Source organism: Nycticebus coucang, chromosome 3 (assembly GCF_027406575.1).
Source record: "Nycticebus coucang isolate mNycCou1 chromosome 3, mNycCou1.pri, whole genome shotgun sequence".
Lineage (NCBI taxonomy): Eukaryota > Metazoa > Chordata > Mammalia > Primates > Lorisidae > Nycticebus > Nycticebus coucang.
The window spans coordinates 59,565,686-59,590,414 of record NC_069782.1 but is presented as its reverse complement, the minus strand read 5'-3'; the positions used below and the strand labels follow the sequence as shown (position 1 = coordinate 59,590,414).

At 52.9% G+C, this 24,729-nt stretch overlaps 1 protein-coding gene across 3 annotated transcripts in view; it reads left to right on the top strand.

Moving 5' to 3' along the window:
* Positions 1–515: 515 nt before the first annotated feature.
* Positions 516–24,729, top strand: part of EVI5L (ecotropic viral integration site 5 like) — a 30,574-nt gene continuing 6,360 nt past the window's right edge. Inside the window, exons 1-12 of one of the 3 annotated variants that reach the window (XM_053582620.1) lie at positions 516–688; positions 14,128–14,311; positions 15,497–15,686; positions 16,099–16,323; positions 16,418–16,492; positions 17,235–17,360; positions 18,559–18,702; positions 18,904–18,993; positions 19,975–20,072; positions 20,150–20,210; positions 23,011–23,064; positions 24,019–24,051. In XM_053582620.1, the coding sequence (XP_053438595.1) occupies positions 14,160–14,311; positions 15,497–15,686; positions 16,099–16,323; positions 16,418–16,492; positions 17,235–17,360; positions 18,559–18,702; positions 18,904–18,993; positions 19,975–20,072; positions 20,150–20,210; positions 23,011–23,064; positions 24,019–24,051 (1,248 nt within the window). In that variant the 5' untranslated portion in view covers positions 516–688; positions 14,128–14,159. The remainder of the gene's footprint in view (positions 689–14,127; positions 14,312–15,496; positions 15,687–16,098; positions 16,324–16,417; positions 16,493–17,234; positions 17,361–18,558; positions 18,703–18,903; positions 18,994–19,974; positions 20,073–20,149; positions 20,211–23,010; positions 23,065–24,018; positions 24,052–24,729) is intronic. The other 2 variants (XM_053582623.1, XM_053582621.1) reach the window with 2 other exon arrangements.

The window sequence follows — 24,729 nt, the reverse complement described above, 5'->3', positions numbered from 1 at the left end:
CAGGACGCCAACCTCACACCAATCTCACATAGCCATTAGTTAGAGGGTGTCACTTCCCCACCCTCCTTCAGTGTCATTGGCTCCCTAGGTGTCAGTCTTTACAGTGCCCCATCAGTTGCCGGGGCAGATAATAATGGATGTCTCAAGACATCTGGTTAATTGGGCAGAGGCTGGGCGGGACTTAGTGCCAACGCTTGGCTGCCTCTGCCTGGGGTTTCCTCAGTTGAAGGGCCGACGTCTTTCCTCAGAGACACAGCCCCTCCTTCCTTGCTATTGGCCCCATCAGGTGTTGATCAACAATATTCGTCATCTCGATAGGCAAAATCTCCTGTCCTTCACCACTTCTCTCATTCAATTCGCTTTTGCCCTCAAGAGGCGGCAACCTTCTGACCGTAGCCAGGGCCCGCCTCACGGAATGGCCAACGATTGGCCAGACACACCGTCACTCCTGGCAATGGGCGGAGCCAGAATGCCTAGGGGTGGTGAATGGTCTACCCGGCTTCGGGGGCGGGGCAGCGGCTCCTGTCAGCGGCTGAAATGGCAGCGGCAGAGCCGGCGGCGGCAGCGGTCCCGGGGGGCGGCTGAGGAGGCCGAGCCAGGGCTGCGAGGCGAGCGGCGCGGCTGGGATCCGACGGCGCAGCCCAGGACGTCGAGGCTCTGCACGGCGATGGCGGCGCGCTCGGCGCAGGTAGGGTGGCACGGACCCGGCCTCCTGGGTGCCTGCTCGGGCCGGCTGCTCCGCGTTGAGGCCCGCGGGGACCCGGCAGGACAGCTCCTCCGGGCACCTTTCGCCCCGTAACCCGTGCTGGGAGCCTCGGCACTCCCAGCCCCGGACACTGAGGCCCTGCCCCCCGCCCACCTTCGTCCCTGATCCCTCCGTCCCTGATTCCCCTCCCCGCGAAACCCTGCAGGATGCCCCTCCCCCACTTCGTCCCCTCCTGGTGTAGACCCGGTAGGCAGGACCCCCGGCCACCCTTTCCCCTGACATTCAGGGAGCACCTTCAGGCCTCCTCGGGCCCCACTCTGCAGACCTGTCCCTAAAAGGGCCTCCCAAACTCAAGAACCCACCCACCCACCCTCTTCCCTGATCCCTCAGGACCCCTCCCATCTGCACAAAGCATTTGCCAGCCCGTCCCTGCACCCATTCACTTCACCGCCTATCTTCTGCCCAGACCTTCCCCCTTTTCTGACCGGGAGACCAGCCTCAGGATCCTACCCCTTCCTCTGACCCTCCCTAGCCTCTATCAGTCAGATTTCTTACCCCTTTGCACAAACCCTGGCTAATTCTGCTGGCCCAACTCCCACCCCAGCCACCCCATGCCCAAGGATACCCCTAAAAATCACTTCTCGGCGTCCACTCAGCACACTTCCACAAACTCCACACCCTGACCCTGAAACTGATGCATCTGGATCCCAGCTTCCTGGAAAATCTACCCATGCTCAGGACCTCCCAGTGGATATTCCAAACCACTCCACTCCCCACCATACATACACACACATACACACACGCGGGCACACACACACAGAGCAAGTCATTGTGTCCCCCAGCATGCACAGAGAAACTTAGGAGCTCTACCACAAACCCAGGCATTTGGGATCTGCCCCTCTCCACAGACACAATACTGCTCAATACTTTTTCACTCCTCAGATCCCACCTTCTCAGGCCCTCCCGAAGCCCCCAACAGTTCCCACAGCTCAGGCACAGACTCAAGGGCCATGACTGTCATGCCCTGGGCCTGCCCCTCCACAACAGCCTCCTGGAGATGGCATCCACAGTGGTCCTGGAGGATGGCAGGATCCTAGAATCTCCCAACACCTGCCCTTGTAGACACCTGCCCCAGGCCTCTTTCCTTTTATCCATCTCTTCCTGCTGTGCCCTTTTCTAAAGGAAGGACACTCACTCTCCTACCCCAGTGTCCCAAAAGGAACCACTGCCCGCCCCCCTGATTTATGCCCCACCTCCCTGCCCCTCAGTAGAGGAGGGGGAGGGGGGAGGAGGGGTTCGGACTGCTCCTGGCTTTGGTCCTGAAGTCTGCCAAGACTGGTAGGACTAGCATCCTGACCCATCATGCCTGCTGGCCTCAAATGGCAGAGCCAGTGCTGCTGCCCAGGCCACTCCTCCAGGCTGGCCCCCAGAAGCCCACATGAGTTCTTTCACCCATGACCAGTGTGTTTGGCCAAAACAAAACTGCTTCCTTCTATCCTGGCATTTGAGACCCGGTGGGGCTGGGTCAGAGCCTGCCAGAAGCAGGCAGCTCTTTGTTAAGCAATATTTTCAGAAGGGAAAAATGTGCTGAAGAGGCTCAGCTGGAATATAAGTGAATCGTCTGCTTCATTTTTTCTCCTTGGCTGGGTGTGATTGAGCTAGAGGACTCATATCCCTGAATCTTCCCAGGTTCTGTTGGCTTTCCCCACCTGTTCCCCCCAGCTCTAACCCCCAAGAGTACAACCTGTGACTTCCCCTGGGCTTCTGTGGTCAACTGCGGGTGGTTTGGAAGAAATCACAGGGGGCTTAACCCTGGTACAAGGATGAGGTGAGACAGAAAGAAGAGGCGATCTCAAAACTGGCACGATGCTGTGACAGGAACTGCAGGGTATAAGGAGGAGGCCTCCCAATTCCAGCTCAGCACAGCCTGGGCACTGTGTGTCTGGGGCCCTTCTGAAAACATAAGCAGGCTCAAAAAGCCCCAAAGCCTAGGCTTCCTAGTGGATATTCACTAGCAGAATCTGGGCCAACCTTGGGTTTTTCAAGGTCAGTAAAGCTCAGAGCCTCAACTTCTCCATCTGGAAAATGGGGCGATAAATCCTTATAACCGTGCCTTTTACTGCAGGAAAACCAGTGAGGTTAGGGTATGGCCCTGAATATTCCTTTGTGGAAGGGAACCATCGGGTTTAGGAGGGCAGTCCTATGGGTGCCTATGAATCACTGGCCACTTTAGTGCCTGATTGTAATTAGTTGACACTCACTGGATTAATGGCCATCTTTCTAGGGCTTAGCTGTATTGCAAGAAGCTGACTGGAATTGGGGCTGGGAGGATGAGGATGAGAGATGGCCTATTGCAGGATTTGTGGCCTCCAGGGAAGACTGAGGGGAGTGAGATAGAGGTGGGTGTAGGGGCACTACAGGGCCACACCCATGCCCCACATAGACCTCTGATGCTGAGTAGGAAGAGGTTTGTTCTGTCCACTTGCCAAAGGAAGGCATGGATGAAAAGACTCCTGAAGGTCATGAGACACACAGGAAGTAAACTCCACAGCCTCCGCAAGGTGGGACTTTGTACAGATGCGGTGGGGTAAGAAGACTCCTCAGGGATGACCATGAACTCTGTAGGAAAACAAGAGAAGGCTTTGGAAAGGGCTTGTGAGCAGTATTGTTGCAGTTTTCCCCTGGACTAGGGCCCAGATGTGTCTGTGTGCTCTGAGAGGTGTAGAGAGACACGGAAGCACATGTACTGCTCTTCCCTCTTGCAGAATGTAGATGCCCCTAGTTACAATGAGGCCCTGGGAATTGAGTCATGCTGGGGTATGAAAAAATGTGAAATGTGGTCCCTGTCCTGCAACTAAAGCCCTCTCCCTAGCTTGAGATGGCCTGTGCTACATGCTCAGAACTGTGCCAAACACCATTTACTATTATCTCATTTAATCCTCCAAACAACCTAGAGGAACAAGGATCCCCCTTCATGTCCTTGCCACCATATCCTGCTGCCTACTGCAGGAAACATGAGGCAGAATTATGCACAATGTGCTGCAGGGGCCCAGAAAAAGACCTAGTGTATTCCTGGCGTACAGAGAAGGCACCATGGTAGCAGGGATATCATATGGATCAGGTCACAAGCAGGTGTGGTAGGAAGGGTGTTCCAGATGGCACAAGTGCTTGGACAGAGGCCCAGAGGCAGGAGCAAGTGTGGTGCATTTTGGGAGGCATGCCTCTGAGCCCCACTTGATGGGTTCTGTCCTCCAGGCCTTTACGCCCCAAAAAGAATCCATACACAGCACCTTTGTAGGATGCTCCCCAGCAAAAGGGATGTATAGTTGGGAGAACTTGAAAAGGTAGCAAACCCCACCCTCCCCGGGGAAGACTGCAGCATACATACTCTAAAAGCCAATCTCATGCAGTGGCAGAGGGAGGTCAGTTAAGAAAACTGATTCAATTTCCCAGGGGTGCCAGGAAGGCTATGTTAACCAGTGTGATGAAAATGTGTCAAACGGTCTATGAAACTAGTGTATGGTGCCCCATGATCACATTAATGTACACAGCTATGATTTAATAAAAAATAAATAAAAAGAATTTCCCAGGGGTAGGGAAGAGATTCATGCCTTCCAGGGATATTTCTAAGACCACGTTGGCACAACTCACATGCACTTTTGTTTCATGTCTCAGCATGCCACAATGTGTTTGTAAGAGTGTTTCATTGAAATCTATCCCTATCCCAGCCTGGGAGTCCCACGAGGGTAGAGTACAAATCTGTCTGTTTACTGTCTGTTTACCATTGAGTCTCAATCTGACGAGGCACAGAGGAGATGCTCAGCAAATACTTGTTCAGTTTTAGGAGCTCTCTTCCCTGCTCACATGCTTCTCAAAGAGGGCCTGAAACTCTTCTGCAGAAAGAGGTTGGGTGTGTGGGACACACAAGATGAACTCTATCAAACTAAATCAAGTATTTTGACCTGGTTGCTTGTACCCTCATATTAACCTAAAAGAAATTTACTTAAAAAAAAATTTTTTTTAAGAGGTGGGGTCCATCTGCCCTGGAGGGTGAGCCCGCAAAGGCAGGACTGGTGCCCCTAAACTCTTCCCTCCAGCCCAGCAGCCTCTACTATGGCACAGGCAGCAGAAAAGATACCATTTTGGTTCTCAAATTATGAGATGCCGATTCTCCCATTCACCTCCTCTGAAAGACCATATGAAATCTTTCATTTTTATTTCTTTGTCATTTTAAGGGCCACTAAAATATAGAGAAATGAGAGATTTGTCAAAAATGAACCTGTGACAATGGCAGAAAATCAGCTAATGGGGTTATGGGATAGTAAACTTATTTTGGGGGGTCAGAAGAGATTCCACAGGTCTTGATGGTCCACTGCGCAGGTGTTAGCCTGAGGGTACATGCTGCTGAAGCTGCTATTGTCACCAATAATGATGATTCTGTTACAGTTTTACTGTGTCTCATCTTTAAACAGAGCTACCACATAAGGGATAGGCCTGCAAGGCCGGGGGGAGGTTTTATTTATTCATTCCACAAATTTTGGATGCCCCATAGACTCTGAGGACCCAAGAGTGGACTAGATGGCCCCAGCCTCTGCCCTCCATGGGACTTTCCCCGTAGGGAGTAAATATCATGGTCCAGGCCCCATCCTGGACAGGCTTTCACTCATTTATTCCTCTTGGCAAAACCTAAGAGGTAAGTACTATCATTAGCCCTGTTTTCAGATGGAGAAACTGAGGCAAAGAATATCATACGCAAGATCACAAAGATAGAAAGGGGTAGAAGAGGGGCTGGAACCCAAGCTGCTGTGCTGAAGTTCTCACTTAGACCCAAGAGATATGGAAACCATCCATACTCCAAGGCCAGGGATGCAGTGTCTTCCAGAGAGGCATGGAGGAGCAGCTAGACTGGGGGCCTCTGAATTTCAGCTGCTGTCCTTGTTATCCAAGAGGCACCTTGCCCATCCCTTGCCAAGGAAAAGGACCTGAGTCACTAGGGGCCACTTCCCTAGGCTTTGGAGCCAGCCAAAACAACAATAGCTGGTGCCAATCTATCAGGCTTGGCAAATTGGGATCACATGGCATCTTTTGAGGCTTCAGATTCAGAAAGGAGTTCTCTGTCTCTAGTAGTTATTAGACATAGGGGATTAGAAATGGAGCTGGGGTGGGGCAAAGGTGACAGGAAACCCAGGGTCTTTATTGCCACCTCTGCAAATGACACATACTAAAGATAGTTCATACACCCTCACTCACTCTCCCTGTTGAAAAATAATGTTTATTAGCCAGGCATAGTGGCGACTACTTGAACCCAGGAGTTCAAGGCTACAGTGAGCTATGATCACATCACTAAACTCCAAGCTGAGAGACAGAACAATACCCCATTCTCAAAAAAGGAAAGAAAAGAAAGAATGTCTGGGGTGGCGCCTGTGGCTCAGTGAGTAGGGCACCGGCCCTATATACCAAGGGTGGTGGGTTCAAACCCAGCCCCAGCCAAATTGCAACAAAAAAATAGCTGGGGGTTGTGGCAGGTGCCTATAGTCCCAGCTACTCGGGAGGCTGAGGCAAGAGAATCGCCTAAGCCCTGGAGTTGGAGGTTGCTGTGAGCTGTGTGATGCCACAGCACTCTACAGAGGGCGATAAAGAAAAAAGAAAGAAAGAATGTCTGTGATCTACCTAGTACCCTCTGCACTTGGTGTTTATGTAAGTATGTCATTTCTGAAGTAAGGGAATAGAGAGAGAGTGGCAATACCATGGGTAGACTTAGGACCAGACCAAGGCTCTGGGGTCAGAAATCCAAGTTCAAAACCTTCCCCTCCGGCCTAGTTGAGGGACTCTCTTCATGATACAGCAGTTCTCATGTATTATAGTGTCATTGACTCTTCTGTCCACACTGGTACAGAATCTCTACTTTTTAATTTGTTAAATAGATTTTTATTTTGTGGAACAGTTTTAGATTTATAGAAAAAAATTGAGACGATAATACAGAGAGTCCTCATATGTCCTGTATGCAGTTTCTCTTATTGTTGATGTCTTACATCATATGGCACATTTATAACAATTAATGGACTGATATTGGTAACATTAACTAAAGTCCACATTTTATTCATATTTCTTCAATTTTTCACTAATGTCCTTTTTCTATCCCAGGATCCCATATGACATGGGATCCAATGTGGCATTTAGGCCTCATGTCTCCTTAGGCTCCTCTTGGCTATGACATTTTCTCAGATGTTTCCTTGCTTTTCATTCCCTTGGTGGTTTTGAAGAGGACAGGTATTTTGTAGAATGTCCTCGAAGCTGGATTTGTCTGGTGTTTTTCTCATGATTAGACTGGGGTGATGAGCTTGGGAAAGGAAGACCACAGAGAGGAAGAGCCTTTCCCATCCTATTCTGTCAAGGGTGCATATTAGCCACATGGCTTCTCACTGTTGATGTTAACCTTGACCACCTGGCTGAGTAGCATGAAAGTTTTTTTGTCTTTATTTGTTCAAGAGATGTTTGTTGAGCATGGACTGAATGCCAGACAGTGTGTTAAGGGCTTGGAGGAGGGAATTAAGAATATAAGCCTTTGGCTTGGTGCCCACAGCTCAATGGTTAGGGCACCAGTCACATGCACCAGGGCTGGTGGGTTTGAACCAGACCAGAGCCAGCTAAACAACAAAGACAACAATAACAAAAATAGCCGGGCATTGTGGCAGGCACCTATTATCCCAGCTACTTGGGAGGCTGATGCAAGATAATCACTTAAGCCCAGGAGTTTGAGGTTGCTGTGAGCTGTGATGCCACAGCACTCTACCAAGGGTGACATAGTGAGACTCTGTCCTAAAAAAAAAAAAAAAAAAGAAGAAGAAGAAGTTAAGCCCTTGAGTCATTCATGACCCCAAGGGGCAGGCAGGCAGACAGATATAGAAGTAATTGCCACAGAACATGCATTGGCTGGGGCGTGGAGGGGTAGGTGCTTTCAGAGAGAAAGAGGAGTGAGCCAGGACACTGGAGAGAGGGAAGTTGACAGGGAAGGTTTCACAGAAAGAATGGCCAAGCCAGGTCTTGGAGAATGCCATTCTAGTCAGAGGGCACAGCAAGTGCAAGGACACCGGCGGGAGGAAACCAGTGTGCCTAGAGGGCTGAGCATGCAGGGCTGGGAAGGGTGTGCACATCCTGCAGAGATATCTGGGCATCTCACCATCAGGAGCTACTGAAGGGTCTTGGGCTAGCAAGTGACATGGCCAGAGCTTAGATTCTATATGGATTTGGTGGCCCCATGGATAGAGCATCAGAAGGGACAGAAGCCCCAAAAGTGGGTGAGTCCTAGGCCCAGACCAGAAGTGAGAGGCAGTGTTAAGACAGCAGCTTTGGACAGACACAGTGGCTCACACCTGTAATTCTCGCACTCTGAAAGGCTGAGGAGGAAGTATTGCTTGCACTCTGGGGTTCGAGACCAGCCTGAACAATAAGACCTCACGTCTACCAAAAATAGAAAAAATTAGCCAGACATGGTGGTAAATACATGTAGTCCTAGCTACTTGGGAGGCTGAGGCAGGAAGATTTCTTGAGCCTAGGAGTTTGAGGTTGCTATCAGCTATAATGACACCACTACACTCTATCCAGGGTGACAGAATGAGACCTTGTCTCAAAAAAATAAAATAAAAAAACCTATCATCTTCAAAGCCAAAGAGCAGAAGCCAGCAGTGAGTGAGAATGGGATGAGGGGCTTGACTGAATTTTGGAACATTAGAGGGAAGGATGAGGCACCCAACCTGGCCAGAGGGCAACAGGGCACATGAACCCAGGTAGACACACACCTATGGTAGGGGAAAAGGCTTCCTTTTGTCAGGACGGTGTAAAGTTGAAAGAGCATCTTGATATGCTTTCTTTTTTTTTTTTTTTGAGACAGAGTCTCACTTTGTAGCCCTCAGTAGAGTGCTGTAGTGTCATAGCTCACAGCAACCTCAAACTCTTGGGCTTAAGCTATTCTCTTGCCTCAGCCTCCCAAGTAGCTGGGATGACAGGCACCTGCCACAATACCTGGCTATTTTTAAAAATGAGGTCTCACTCTGGCTCAGGCTGGTCTGGGGCCTATGAGCTCAGGCAATCCACCCACCTCAGCCTCCCAAGTGCTGGGATTACAGGTGTGAGTCACCTCGCTGACCCTTTGATATGCTTTCTAAAATGCAAAACCAAGGTCACAGCATAGGAGCTCACTTCTGTAATACCAGCACTTTCAGAATCTGAGGCAGGAGGATCACTTGAGCCCAGGACTTCCACACCAACTTGAGCAACATAGGAAGACCCTGTCTCTAAAAAAGTAATAAATTAGCTGGGCATGGTGGTGCATACCTGTAGTCCCAGCTATTCAGGCAACTGAGGCAGGAGGATTGCTTGAACCCAGGAGTTCCAGGCTACAGTGAGCAATGTTGATGTCACTATACTCCAGCCTGGGAAACAGAGTGAGAATTTACTCAAAATTAATTAAGTAAGTAAGTAAGTAAGTAATTATAAAAATGCAAACCCAGTCAGGTTCCTGTCTCAGCCCACTGGCCTTGGGAAGGGGTCTGGCTCCTGCAGACCTTCCAGCCCTTCTGGAGTCACCCCCATACCTCATTGCTTGTGCCCCTCAGTTCCTCTGCCAACCCACCTCATCCTTTTTCTTCTTGTTAATTGAGGTTTAAATCACATGGCACAAAATTCACTCCTTTAAAGTGGACAGTTCAGTGGTGTTTAGTCCATTCACAATCTTGTGTCACTATGACCACTATTTTCAGAATACTTCCATCACTCCAAAAAGAAATCCTGTACCTTGGGCGGCACCTGTGGCTCAAAGGAGTAGGATGCGGGCCCCATATGCCAGAGGTGGCAGATACAAGCCCAGCCCCGGCCAAAAACTGCAAAAAAGAAAGAAAGAAAGAGAGCGAGAGAGAGAAATTCTGTACCTATTAAGCAGTTTCTAAGCCTTCCTCCCTCCCCCTCCACCTGATGACCACGAATACCCCCCACCCAGTCTCTGTGGATTTTCCTGCTCTGTCTGGACATTTGAGATCAATGGAATCATATACCATGTGACCTCTTAGACCTGACTTCTCTCACTGAGCATGATGTCTTCAAGATTCACCCACACTATAGCCTGTATCAGAACCTTATTCTTTTTTTTTTTTTTTTTTTTTTTCAGACAGTCTCATTCTGTCACCCTCAGGAGAGTGCCATGGTATGACAGCTCACAGCAACCTCAAACCCTTGGGCTTAAGCGATTCTCTTGTCTCAGCCTCCCAGTAGCTGGGACTACAGGCATCTGCTACACACCTGGCTATTTTTTTGTTTTTGTTGTCATTGTATGGTTCAAGCCCACCCAGCCCCAGTGAATGTGGCCGGCACCATGGGTGCTGAGCCAGAGCCTTGTTCCTTTTTCTTTTCTTTTTTTTTTTTTTTTTTAGAGACAGAGTCTTACATCGCTCTTGGTAGAGTGCCATGGCATCAAGCTCACCGCAACTTCAAACTCTTGGGCTTAAGTGATTATCTTGCCTCATCCTCCCAAATAGCTGGGACTATAGGCGTCTTCCACAACACCCAGCTATTTTTTTATTGCAATTGTTATTGTTCTTTAGCTGGCCCAGGCCGGGTTCAAACCTGCCAGCCTGGGGGTATGTGGCCGGCACCGTAACCACTGTGCTATGGGCACCAAGCCACCTTGTTCCTTTTCATAGCCAAGTATATTCCATCATGTGGATGGACCACATTGTGTTGATCTATTTATCTGTTGATACACATTTGGGAGGTTCTGCCTAACTCTGTACTTAAGTTTTCAAGGAATTGCCTGGCTGTTTTCTGATCTACTATATCTTTATTCCAGGCGGTTATTGAGACCTGTGATGGAGAGTTTGGGAGACTATTTTTTGGTCTCTCTCACCAGACACTCTGGGGAAACATAAGCAATTCCTGAATGTGTGTGTGTTAGGAGGTACTTGTGGAGAAATCTGGAAATGGGATGGGGGGGCTGGCAGATGATGGAACTGTTCAGGGACCATTTGACAACTTTGGTCAGTGTTTGGCAGAAAGGAAAAGCTGGTGACATATATTTGGTTCTTTAAGCCACAAAGGAACATGAAGGTCCAGGACCAAAGGCAGGGCCTGTGGAGGAAAAGACACCATGTGGGAGACTGGGAAGCCCTGACCAGAGAGGTAGTATAGGACTAGGACTCCTGTCTAAGCAGGTGAGAAGGGATTTCACAGTGTCCAAACACCCCAGACAGGGAGAACAAAGGGGAGGTCGAAGCCACCCGTGGTATCCATCCCTACACCCCTCCTCCTCCACAGCTAACCAGCACAGCCTCTTCCCAGCCAATGGCCTACCTCAGCTTCCTACTCTGTGGACCAGCAGGGACGGGGCCAGGTACCCCCTTCAGACAGCTGAGCTGGAAGTGAGGACATGGAAAGGCTGGGAGCTTAGACCCAGAGGCTGGCAGGGGGTTCTCTAAGGCCAGTGCTTATCCAGCATGGGTCAATAGGTGGTCCTCACCCAGCTCACCCTGCAAACCATCCCTTGCCTAGAATGCTGCCCCACCCTCAGTAAGTGCCAGAGTGAGTGACTGTGCCAGGGAGAGTTGTCTTTCTGGAGGCATCCTCAGAGCAAGGACAGCAGCCAGCCCCCAGCCCAAACCACTTAGTTACCAGAGAGAAAGGGCTGGTTGGTACACAAAATGTGTGTGCACATGTGTGTGTGAATGAGTGTACATCTGAGTGTGGCATGAGCAAGTGTTATGAGTATGTATGTGGAAAAGAGTGTGAGTGTGGAGGGGAATGTGTGTGTTTTGTGTGGGTGTGAGTGCAGCTATGAATGAGTATGTGTGTGTCTGAGTGTGTATGTTGTTTCTTGTGTGTGAGTGTGAATATGTATAAGTAGATACCCTGTTTCCCCGAAAATAAGACATCCTCCGAAAATAAGACCTAGCATGTCTTTGGGAGCACACCTTAAAATAAGACACTGTCTTATTTTTGGGGAAACAGGGTATGTATCTGAATGTGTGTGTAAGAGTGTATGTGTAAATGTGCATGGGGACAAGTATGTGGGGGGTGTGAATGAATGTGTGTGTGTGAGGAGGTGTTGTGAAAGTGTGTGCATGTTTGCATATGTGTGTGTGTGTACACATGTGTGCTTCAGAGGGATCATTTCCAGGGCTAGACAGTGTTCAGAGAATCCAGGGATAAGAGAACTTTCCAGTGGGATCAGAAGGTCCTGTCTCTCAGTCTGCAAATTTCAGCCCTGTGTATTTCATGCATTTTACTTCCTGTATGAAATACACATTAATACATGATAAATAGCTGAACAACCTCTGCTAGTGGGTGCCCTTGGGTTGTTGTTTTTTTCTTTTAATAGGAAACTTAGGGCTGAGCCATTGTCTCGGGCTCCTTGGGAGAGTGAGCATGGGGCTGACATGCCCTAGGGCTTGGGTCCCTTCAGCCCAGTGAGAGAATGGTCCCAGGCCTTGGGCAAATGTTGTCTTTCTCTCATCTCCCTCTACTCCTCAATTCTAGCTGGCCTCCACAACCTGATGCTCATTCTCCCAGTTCTGATGCTGTTCCCTACACCTTACCCACCCACCCTGCCTGGAGAGATCCTCCTGATCAGCACTTCTTGTCCACAGCCCAGGTTTCTGCCCCAGCTGGTTGCAGACTTTGACTTTGCAGGAGGCCCCAGAACAGCCCGACTGTCCCTCTCTCCGAAATGATTAACTCCTAGTTAGGTGGTGCATGGTGGCTTGGTATTTGGGTCAGGTGGTCCCTGGCCCATTGGGCCATCGGAAGGTTCCCATGCTCACCAAAATCCAGAGGAGACCAGGGAAACACTTGAGGACCAGAGGTTGAACCAGTGGCCCTGGGAGCCAGAGAGTCCTGGGGAGGGAGGGTTCTGGGCCCCTGTGAGGTCAAGAAAGAATGGTACATGCCCCCTACCCCACCCCCAAGACAGAGCAGCATGGGAGTGAGGACTGGACCCACCAAGGTTATGTACAGCTGACCTGTGAGCCTTCAGGTATTGGCTAGAGGATATTTAGGCTGTAGGAAAGGTGCTCAGTCACCCAGGGTGGCCACACATATAGACTGGTCTGCTCCAGTCCTGTCACTGCCTAGGGCACCAGATACTCCCCTCCAAGGGTCCAGCGAGATCCCCTGTATGGGGTGAACTGTTGGAGCCAGGTCAGGGTGTGCCCAGCAACACCATGCACGCCCCTGGTATACAGCATACAGGGGAGTGGGTGGGCATGAGGGCGCTGGCAAAGCAGTGAAACAGGAGTAGGGTTTTATTCCTGCCTCCATGATCCTGAATGCCCCTGGCTCATCGCTGCTTCTGATGCCTACAGCCCCCTACCAGGCTGATACCACCCCCTCCAGCAGTCCCCACATAGGCCAGGATAGAACCCAGGAGACCTGGGGTCAGGGTGGATAGTGATGTCTGATGTTTCTGGAGCAATCACTAAGTGTCAGATGCTGTTCTGACCACATTATGTGTGGCAGTTACTCTCTGAGGTAGGCCCTGTATGAGCTCTATCTATGGAGACTCAGACGCCAAGTGACTGTCCCAAAGTCACACAGCTTGTGGAGGGGGAGCCACTCCACAGACAGAGGTCCATTTGAGCCTCGGGCCTTTGCTTTCAATGCAGTGATGATGTGCCTCCCACCAGGCTGGCAAGAGGCCAGTGTCCTTGAAACCCCCCCCAGAAGGACCAGGCCAGACCATACCCCAAAAGGATAGGAGACATGTGCCTGGAATTTACCTGGCACATAGCAGGCCAAGATCAGGGCACAGATCACAGCTCACAGCTGTGCTCTGCATCTGCCAGGGCACAGATTGCCAGCACTTTGGTGTGTCCCTGTCTTCCCAGCCCAAGGAGAGTCATTTTTCCAGCCATCATCAGTGCCAGACAATCAACTGTCAAGAATAATTGCTCTGGCTGTGCCAGCAGCCCACTTTGGTTGATGAGACAGGAAGATCAGATGCATCAGGAGACAGGGACCAAGCTGTCAGAAGGGGCCACCAAAACAGAGGCTCCTGTGCCCTGAGGTCCCAGCAGGGTCCTTGAGGCCACAAGTGACAGGGACTTCCGCCCTAGGCCCTGCTGCAGACTCAGGGGTGTCAAACTGAGCCTTGGCCTTCCTGCCCATAGACATCAGGATGGCTCAGGTTCTGGCCATGGTCCTTTTGTCTTCTTCCAGATGTCTGACCTGACTACAAAGGCATGGATTTTGGTCACCAGGATCTAGAAGAGAAGGAGCAGACATGCTGTCAGCATGGCTGGGGCGTGTTGGGATAAGGGGTACATGGAGGGGGTAGAGCAGAGGTGGGAAGCTCAGAGCAAGGAAATGTCCTGAGGGTGGGCAGGCAGGACAGGGTAGGCACCCACCCAATGCTGACCACATGCATCTCTGGCCCTCAGACAGAGCTGTAAACCAGCCCCTCACACAGCTGATGAGTCTGCCCACCATGGCAAGCCCCACTCTGAGCCCCGACTCCTCATCCCAGGAGGCCTTGTCAGCCCCGACTTGCTCCCCCACCTCCGACTCTGAGAACCTCAGCCCTGATGAGCTGGAGCTGCTGGCCAAACTCGAAGAGCAGAACCGGTAAGTTTAGGCCCTGGGTTCAGGGGTATGGGGAGGGGCTTTAAGGGTGCAGCCCAGGCCCCATGCAGGAGCTCCTGGGTGCCCCTTTATACTCAGAGCCGGGCTCAGTTCTGCACAGGGTAACAGCCACACCAAGTGCTTGACAAGGAACATCTCCTTTCATCCTGTTCAGAGGAGGACACCGAGGATTGGAGAGATCAAGTGAATCTTTGAGTCTGGCCATTATTGATGGGCCGGGGATGGAGGGAGGAGGCTAAAGCCTCCAGCTCTAGAGCTGAGTCTCCCTACTCTCCTTTTCTGGCCTTGCCCCATTTTAAAATGTTTAAGTTTTAGTATTATTATGGTACTATGAGACCAACAGGTCAGGAAGCATTTGCCTTTGAAAAGATAATAGTTTATTACTCGGTTCCCAAGACCACACAATGCCATACAGGGCAGTGCCAGGGCCAGTTGGGAAGTAGAGAAAGCTAGGGAATCCATGGACATAAAGATTATGATTTCCTCAGGAAAGAACAGGTAAGACAGGGTGAGCAGGCTTAGGAGTGACTAGGGTGAATTATTTCAGCAGGCTGTGGGACTTAGGGGCCAATCCCCAGCTGTCTGGTACCTAGCCCTGGGGTGATCAGGGCAAGGGAGACTGTAGCCCAGAGTATGAGAGCCCAGGAAAGGAGGTGGCTGAGCTGTGACCTCTGGATTGGTTTTTTTTGTGGGAAAGGTGCACGGGCAGTCATTTCCTTTCTTGAGAATCTGGCCAGCTCTGAGAGGGGCCATTCCCCAGGGTCAGCAAGGCCCCAGGTGTCAAAGGTCAGAAACACACAGCTGTTATAGCCCCTTACTAGCTGGATGCCGTGGGCAGGACTCGCTCTACCCACACCTCACCTTAAAAGTGTAGGTGTCACAAACCTGTCCTATAGGGTTAGACCCAAAATTAAATGAGGTGCAGGGTTCTGAGATCAGTGCTGGGAGCAGTGTGGGAACACACAAGTGGAGCCCCCAGTAGCCACAGGTAAGGGCATGGCTCAGGGAGGTTAGGTGAGTGGCCGAGTTCACTCAGCAAGAACAACAGGGACCCAATTCCTGGTGTCCTCTGCGACAACACCCCCCTCCCCCGGAGGAAGGCATCTATGAAGGGCCCCTGTCTCCAGGGATTCATTGGCACCCCCTCGGCTGTACCCTCCCACCTAGACTCCTGGAGGCCGACTCCAAGTCCATGCGCTCCATGAACAGCTCTCGGAGGAACAGTGGCTCCTCCCTGGTGTCCAGCTCCTCCGCCTCTTCCAACCTGAGCCACCTGGAGGAGGACACGTGGATCCTGTGGGGCCGGATCGCCAATGAGTGGGAGGAATGGCGGCGCAGGAAGGAGAAGCTGCTCAAGGTGGCAGGGGAGGCAGGGCAGATGGCAGGGGCGCAGCATGGCCATTTGGCTAGCAGGCAGCGCCTGGGCCTACAGGGGGTGGGGGGTGGGGGCCAACCTGGGCAAAGAGGCAGCAGTGGGGATGGGCAAGTACTTTGGGGGATCCTTCCAGGGTACAGGGACCAGAGGGAGGGGTGGGGCTGGTTAGGACCCAGAGCTTCAGGTGTCCGTTTGCTCTCTGCCCCGTAGTTCCCATGAAGACTTGGGGGCTGCAGAACCTCTACCTCCAGCACAGTGGTGCCAATGAGCTCTATGTCACCTGCAAGGCATATGCAAACCACACCTAAGGGGCTGGTCTGGGTGGCCGTGGGAAGGCTGGAATGGCATGGAGTCCAGCCCTGGCCTCCCACTCTCCATTTCACCCCCTGGCCAGGAGCTGATCCGCAAGGGCATCCCACACCACTTCCGGGCCATCGTGTGGCAGCTCCTGTGCAGCGCCACAGACATGCCGGTCAAGAACCAGTACTCTGAGCTTCTCAAGATGTCCTCACCGTGTGAGAAGCTGATCCGCAGGGACATCGCCCGCACCTACCCAGAGCATGAGTTCTTCAAGGGCCAGGACAGCCTCGGCCAAGAGGTCCTCTTCAATGTCATGAAGGTGCATGCCAGGGGCCTCCTGGGAGGAGCAGCACCCCCAGCCTGCTGTATCTGGACCTGGGACCCTGTCCTCACACCCCATCATTCCCTTCCAGGCTTACTCACTGGTGGACCGGGAGGTGGGCTACTGCCAGGGCAGTGCCTTCATCGTGGGCCTGCTCCTCATGCAGGTGGGTGGCCAGGGGCCAGGCTCATGTCATGCTAAGGGTCCCTCATCCAGTGTCCTCTCAGAGCCTCCCTCTCCATCCTCTCCATGGGTGGGCTGGCTCTGTCCTGTCCACTGTATCATCCAGGACACAGACAGCAGCCAGAGGAGTAGGGACCTCAGGCCAAGGATTAAGCCAGTTGGGCAGGGACCTCTGGCCAAGGATTAAGCCAGCATGGCATTCATTGGGCTTGGGAGTTTCCCGCAGAGAAACCAGAGGGTTTAGAACAGGGAGAAATAGCCGGGCGTTGTGGCGGGCGCCTGTAGTCCCAGCTACTCGGGAGGCTGAGGCAAGAGAATCGCTTAAGCCCAGGAGTTGGAGGTTGCTGTGAGCCGTGTGAGGCCACGGCACTCTACCGAGGGCCATAAAGTGAGACTCTGTCTCTAAAAAAAAAAAAAAATAGAACAGGGAGAAGGACACAGATGGGAGGGGACAGATCATCCTAACCAGGTGGACAAGACAGTGGGCACTGGAGGGGACCAGGCCTGCTTTCAGGTCAAGGTCCCCTATTTCCTGCAGGGTGGCTCCGTGCAGGCAACTGCAGCCTCAGGTTTTCTAGCAGTGAAATGGTGGTAACCACATGGCCCAGTGGTTTTTTTTTTTGAGGGTCCAGGTAGCCAGGTACAGAAACAACCCCCATGCACAACTGGCAGGAGAAGTGAGCACCCTCTCACCCTGAGTCCCCACCACCTGTCCGTGTCCTCAGATGCCCGAGGAGGAGGCCTTCTGCGTGTTTGTGCGGCTGATGCAGGAGTACCGCCTCCGGGAGCTCTTCAAGCCCAGCATGGCCGAGCTGGGGCTCTGCATCTACCAGTTCGAGTACATGCTGCAGGTGAGCGAGGCCCAGCAGCTGCACATGGCTAACACCCCAGGCTGTCCCCAGGTACCTCTTGAACTGAAAAGTCCAGGCCTAAGAAATCACCCCTGGATGTGCCAGCTCCAAAAGCAGCCGTTATCCCCATAGAGCTGCCCTGAAGGATGCTTAGAGGAACCAGATGGGGCTACCCACATATAGGGGTGGCTCCCAGGGCTGCTGGCCCTAGTCTGACACACCCACAGCACCCCCATGTCTGCTCCCAGCTGTGGAAGGAGGGAAGGTAGAGTTTGCCTGCCAAGGCTGATTACCGGAGAGCTGCAGACATCTGTTTATAAATAGCAGCCCCCACAGGGCCCACTCCCAGCTGACAGACAGAGCACTATGATCACATACTGTAACACACACACATATACACACACCAGACTGCTCCAGACCTGGTGACCAGGGGGCTGTGCGATCTGGATGCTCCTGGAAGCAAGAGGCCCACTCCTTGGTCCTGAAGCATGGGTAGCATAGTTATAGGTCAAGGGGGGCCTGACAGTGCCATAAACAGGCTGCGTGGCAGGGAAGACCCCATCCCACCTGAGGCTGAGTAGCCAGGACCTCCTGCAACCAAGCCGGCAAACAAATAAATGATATTCTATAAAACCCTGGGCACAGAGAGCCCCTGCCACCTGGAGGAAGCCCACATTTCTAATGCCTTCTCCAGCCTCAGTTTTCTCAGCTAACTGCCACTTTCCAGCTATCTGGAATTCTGGCACTCAAACACTGCTGTGCCCAAAGCTTTGTGCTGGAGGCGTAGGTGAGCAAATGACTGGCAAGTCCAATAAAACAGAGTGAGCGTGGCAGGCTCTCAACAGGGGCCAGGGACCCCAACCACCCACACTCCAACTCTGCTTCTCTGAGCAGCCGTGAGGAGTGAACCAACCCTCCTGACCCTCAGAAGCTCTTTCACAGGAGGACCCATGAGCTTGCCACAAGGGAAGCACCATGACACATGAGCTTCCACTCCTACCTGGGTCCCCACCCTGTGCTACTTGAAGCTTGCAGGTGCTTCAGCTTCCTTCTGTCACAGTGTCTGGGGAGCACTAAGAAAGGGAGCCTGGGGCTACCTGAGGCAGGTCAGGGCCAGGCTCCCTGGAGGTGGGCATCTAAGGCCTAGCACCCCAGGCATCCCCCTCACCATGCCTGCCCGGTCTCCTGCCCCCTGCAGGAACAGCTCCCGGACCTCAACACCCACTTCCGCTCCCAAAGCTTCCACACATCCATGTACGCCTCCTCCTGGTTCCTCACACTCTTCCTGACCACCTTTCCTCTGCCTGTCGCCACCCGGGTCTTCGACATCTTCATGTATGAGGTAAGGACACTGTGGGGCCACCCACCTTGACCCCCCACCTTGACCAAGTCTGCTCTGAATGGAGCAAGTCATTACCTACCATGGAAACATTCCAACCAGGCAGAAAAAAGGGCTGGGTCCTGGGAAAGGGTGAGAAAGCCCCCTGAGGGGATAGGATCTGAGACTCACTCTCTGCCACCATGGCTGCCACCACCTTTGCAGGGGCTGGAGATCGTGTTCCGGGTAGGCCTTGCCCTGCTGCAGGTGAACCAGACAGAGCTGATGCAGCTGGACATGGAGGGCATGTCCCAGGTGGGCCAGGGGGTGGTGGAGTGGTGGGACTGCCCCCCACCAGGGGAACCCAGGCACAGGATGCCCTCCCAAGTGACAAGGAGGGTCTTGGTTCAAGAGAGGAAGGTGGCATTCCTGGGTATCCCTGATCCTGTCCCCAGACACCCTGGGTGGGCTCTGAGGAGCCCACAGGCTCTGCCAGACCCAGGTGGGGGATGGGAGGGGCCAGCAGCCTGGCAGCAAGGCAAGAGGAAGCTCAGGCCCAGCTCCACCCCAGGGAGGTCCCACTGCCTCCTTCCTGCCCCCACTCTGGGTGCCCCAAACCCTGACGGCAAATTATGACACTGGCCAAACCACAGGCTCTAGATGTGGTTTCAGATCCAGCCCCTAGTGTGTCAAGGGCACTGGAGGGAATGCAGAGTATGGGGCAGCCCCATGCCCTGCTCGCCCGAGCTTGCCTGGTGTTGAGGCCAGCCTGCCTCTCATCACCATTTCCCACCAAGCCAGCCCCTACTCCTGCCCAGCATCCTCCAACTGGGGCTGTGGGGAAGAATGCACAAAGGCCACGCTTGTGTCCATGAACACGGACGTCCATTGTCTACAGCTGCCACAGGGGGCCAGCTGGACTGGGGATTGAGAGCCATGTCCACCCTCAGCTTACCTTAACCCTTTGCAGAGGCTCAGAGCTCCCCACCCCTGGCCTTCACTCTCAGGACCCCCTTCAGCCTGCTTTTCTCCTGGAAACAACAACCCTGGCCACAAGCAGCTCTGCATCCCATTCCCCACATCAGGTTTTCCTTCACTGAGCACCCACAACAGGCCAGACCCTGCACTGTACTTCCATGTCTGCAGACCCCATGTCTGCAGTGCAGGGTCTGGCAGTTCTCGCGACACCCAGGCAGACTAGTTTCTGCCCTCCTCCAAGGCAGTGGTGTGCAACAGGACTCAGGTGGTCCCCTGCGGTCAGAGCTTGCCTGTCGGTGACTGGCTGTGTCCCCACAGTACTTCCAGAGGGTCATCCCCCACCAGTTTGACGGCTGCCCAGACAAGCTGGTCCTCAAGGCCTACCAGGTCAAGTACAACCCCAAGAAGATGAAGAGGTCAGTGCTGGGTGGCTGGGGTGTGATGGGAAGGGGTGAGTCCCCAAGGGCACAACGGTGACCTTTCCCCTCTGCAGGCTGGAGAAGGAGTATGCAGCCATGAAGAGCAAGGAAATGGAAGAGCAGATCGAGATCAAAGTGAGCCTGGCTTGGCCTGTGGTGGGAGGCAAGGACAGGGATGGGCTACCTTTGGGGGCTGCCCTCCCAACTCCAGAGGTCAGCCACTAGGGGGCAGCCCTGCCTAGTGCACAGGCAGACCAGGCTGTCCTTAATGGACAGCACCAGGCTCTTGAGGGACTGTCCCTCTGCCCATCTGTCCCTTCCTTTCCCTTCCAGTCCAGTGTGTAGTGCCTGCCCCCTCCAGACCTGTTTGCAGTTCTCGCGACACAGTGGCAAACAAGACAGTCAAGGTCCTTGCCCTCCTGGGGCTCCCAGCATTGCAGGGAACCAGTCAACAAACCGCTAGACTAGAGTGTAGACTCTTATATAAAAGTGCTCTGGACCAGCTGACCTGGGGAGATGGCCCTCCCAGCATTGCCAACCCAGGAAATCAATTGAGGGCAAAAGGCCTGAGGCAGTGGCATGCCTGGGCACTGGAATTTCAAAGAATCATAGGCGGGGGAGCATCCTGGCCACCAGCCCTTGTATGTCAGGAGGTTCCCTGAGCATGCCCAGCCTCTCTCTCCTTCCTAGTTCTTTCATGTCTACACACAACAAGCATTTATTAAGCACCTGCTATGTGCCAAGTCACTGATTTTCCTCAGGCCTGTGTTTATTGATGGGGACAAACACAGACAAAAGTCCCAACACAACCTGTCCCTGTCCTCTTCAGGAGCAGAGCCACACAATGGCTGACAGTCCAACAGACTGGGATTCAAATCCCAGCTCCCACCATGGACCAGCTATTTGGCCTTGGCAGGTGAACTTGCCTATCTGAGCCTCAGTGTCCCCTTCTGCAAAATTAGGGTGACATTTGCTGTGCTGTTCAAAGTATTATTACTGTCATCATCATCATTGTCATCATTCCCATCTCATCTAAAAAGGCAGGGACAGAACCTAGATTAGAATCCAGGTCACCTGCTCCCCATGCCTAAGGTTGAAGTATATAATTGTCCTGTCCCTGTTAGGAGGTTTTCGAGAAATAGTTGTGTCTTAAGTTCTTGGGCATCCCCCTTTCTCAGGAATGTCACTTTGACTGATGCGCCAGTCCAAACGTGTGTGTCTGACTTGCTCATAGGCAGACAAGGGCCTGCTCCCATCTGGTGACTGAGAGGGTCCAGCAGTAAGCAAGGACACCATCACAGACTCAGAAAATATGCGCAGCCTGGAGATTTGCCCTGAGAGGAACTAGAGAGCCCCCAGAGGCCTTAAGGATTAAAGCAGATAGCTGCCTTCTCACCTGGCCCTGCTCTTTGCTCTTTCACCTTTAGCCCATTTTAGAATGTACCAGGGATTTATTTTAAGCAGCAGGCAAGGCAAGGTAACAGACATGAATACCACTGCCTTTGACAGAAGAGTTCATCACTTACAGCAGTAGGAGTGGGCGGTGCCAGGCAGTGTGCACGGGATACTAGGGTTGGTTGGGAGGCAGAAGGAGTGAGGGGAATACGTGGCTTCTGCAAGAAGAAACAAGGGAGGCAGCATAGGCAAGTTTGAACAGGCCTAGGATTGCCTACTTTGAATCATTTCAGCTGGCTCTGGGCTATCGGGGTGATCCCCAGTTTTCCAACAGCTGACCCTGGGATGGTTTGGGGCAAGGGAAATACTGGTGTGTTGAGAGATGAAGCAAATGGTGAGGGTTTGGACGCTGCATTGATAGGTTGGATAAGAAGGGTGCACTTGCAGGTAGGTTGTTTACTATTTCTGGAAAATAGCTAGCACTGGGAGAGGCAATTTCTCCAGAATTAGCAAAGCCCCAGGATGTGAAAGCATCATAAAATACAGAGAAAAAGGAGCGTTGTTGGTCAGGCATGTTTAGCTCCTGCAAGGAAAGGATGACTATGCTTGGGACAATGACTGGTTGACACCAGTGAGTGGGCAGGGCAATCCTGGGCAGGGTGGGCAGGGTTCAGAGGTCCAGATCACCATAGGGGACAGAGACCTGTGCCAGAAACAGCTCTGGCCCAGCCAGTCTGAGGGGCTCAGGCAAGGCCCTGCCCCTCTCTGACTCAGTTTCTCCACCCATGATGTGAATCTAGGAGAGTCAAGGTTGTAATTCTTCTGACCGCAGCTGCTTCCTGGAAATGTTCTGAGGGTTTTCATTGCCTTTTCTTCCTGGAAGAAACCCAGGAAATATTTTGCATGACTCACAGAAAGGCAGGACCCTCATTCACCTACAGACCCAAACTATTTCTGTACATCCTTTATAAGGGAGAGGCAGGTGGAGACTAGATATAACACTAGAAAGCGAGAGAATGCTCTGAAATGCTAGCCAGGGAAAAATGACCACTGTTGGGGACAGCTTGCTCTTGATGGGTCACAGAAACGTAGTTGTTGACCCAACTCTGAGATGAGTCTGCCCTCGAGAATTGAGCCCCAGGGCACTGGGTGAGGCTGTCCGGTTGGGCCTTCTCCAGTGGCAGAGGCCTGAACCAAGCACAGAGGGAGACAGTATTTTGAGGAGAGTGTGGGTGCTGACTGCCCCCCACACACACACAGGACCACAAAAGCATTAATGTTACTGAACCAAGGTTTGTTTGTTTGCTCTTTTAATTGTTTTTATTTTTAATGAACCATTTTGGACAGGAATTGGCCCTGTTTTCTGAAATCTCTGACCCAGAACGCAAGACGCTGGCTCTGTTCTGTCCTGCCTGGAGCCTGGAAGTGGCCTGGCCCCTAAGGGGACCCACCTCGATAGTGGGTGAATGGGGGGTACATGTGTGCAAGAGTTGGTGGTGGTTCTGACATGATCTTCCTCTTCTCCCCCCCCTCACCTTAGAGGCTTAGGACGGAGAACCGGCTCTTGAAACAGCGGATCGAGACCCTGGAGAAGGTGAGGGGCGTGGCCTCGGGCACGGTCATTAGGGGGCATGGCGAGGGCGTGCCTGGAGCCCCGAATCCTCTAACCCTCTCCTGAGGACCAAAAAGCCCTGCCCCGCTGTCACCCACGCAAGCCTCACACTGAACCTGATTTGGCTGCCCTATGATGCGGGAGGGAGGCCCCGCTCTCACTGTGATTAATCCCGGGGCTAGGGACAATTTATAACCCAGTGATCCGCCAACTCGGCAATCCATCTGTGTCCCGTGCCCTCCGGGGCCACTCGGGTGGGGCCGGGGCGTGGGAGAGAACTGTTGCTTTGACGGAGGCGCCCGTAATTGGGCCACAAGATACCCCACCAGGTATATGGATGTCTCGCCCTCAAAAGAAAGGAAAAGAAGCCGGCTAGGGGAGGAGCGTGGCTACGTACTAGGGAGCCACAGCCGCGACCCTGGACCCCAACATGTTGAAGATGGGGCTGGAATTGGGGGCTTACTGAGCTCTAGCCCCAGCGCCCCCATTTTCTGCTCCTCCTTCGGGAGCAGAACTGAGCACAGAGGCTGGATCATTAATAGGATTTTACTCCCCTTACCCCAAAGCCTTGTTCTACCTTAAAATTAAGATTAAAGCTCTCTCAGGCAGGCTCCGGCGCGGAATTTTCCCATCTGGCCCTGAGCAGACCGGCCCAGGAGGGTGGGACAGTGGGTTTCTCAGCCCTGCAGCGTTCCCGCAGCCGTGGACAGCCCCGACCTTCCCGCTCACACGCAAACCCCTCTCCAGGACGGAGCTGGCTCTACCTCCGGGTCCTCTCCTGCTGGTTCTCTGGTCTCCACTCCTCTCTCCCCCGCTTTTAGAGATAGTCCACTGCATTAGTGACAAGTGGTTCTTGTCTGTCTCTCCCCCTCTCCTGTCCCGCAACTTCCGCTCTGCCTCCTCCCCCTGTCGCTGGGAAACCCCTTCGCCGGGTAGGAGAGCGCTGCTCTGGCTGATAGGTTAATCCAGGTACTGTAGCTTTTTGTCCCCTCCAAACCCCGGGTTCCTTCCTGGCCCCTCCCCTGGTCCCTGCACATGACAGCCAGTAACCGCCTCTTCCCGGCCATTCTGGGGGCAGGCCTGGCGCCATGCATGGGGACAGCTGAGGATTGCTTCTGGGGGACAGAGACTTTCAGAGGGTGGCATGTGAGTGGAGAGAAGGATGGTGTATGTGTCTGTGTGTCTGAGTATGACTGTGCACACGCATGTACAGAAAGCTTCCTCCCTCCAGGGAACACGGTAGGGACCCAGGAGGGCTGGGGAGCCTAAGAGCATATCTGCTTCAGGTCCCTGTGCGAGCAATGCGCTGAGCATGCGCACACATGCATACCTGCCCCTCTGGCCCCTCACGCTGCTGCTCTCTGCTTCTACCTGCAAAGCCTGCCACCTTCTCTTGCTCACCTGCTTCTGCTGCCACCTCATCTCGAATAGCTTTATCTGGAAACTTCCGCTTGCCACCTCGTGGCTCCGAGCCTGGAATGGGGGGCCCAAATTGGGGGGAGATGTCTTTGCCACAAACAGTTGGAGGCCCCAGAGGCCAGGACTACAGAAAGCACCCCTGGGAGAGGTGTATTCCACCTCCCTGCCCAGCAAAAATGGCCCTGAGTGCCCAGTCCTCAGCTGTCCCCAGACCTCCACCCTCACCAG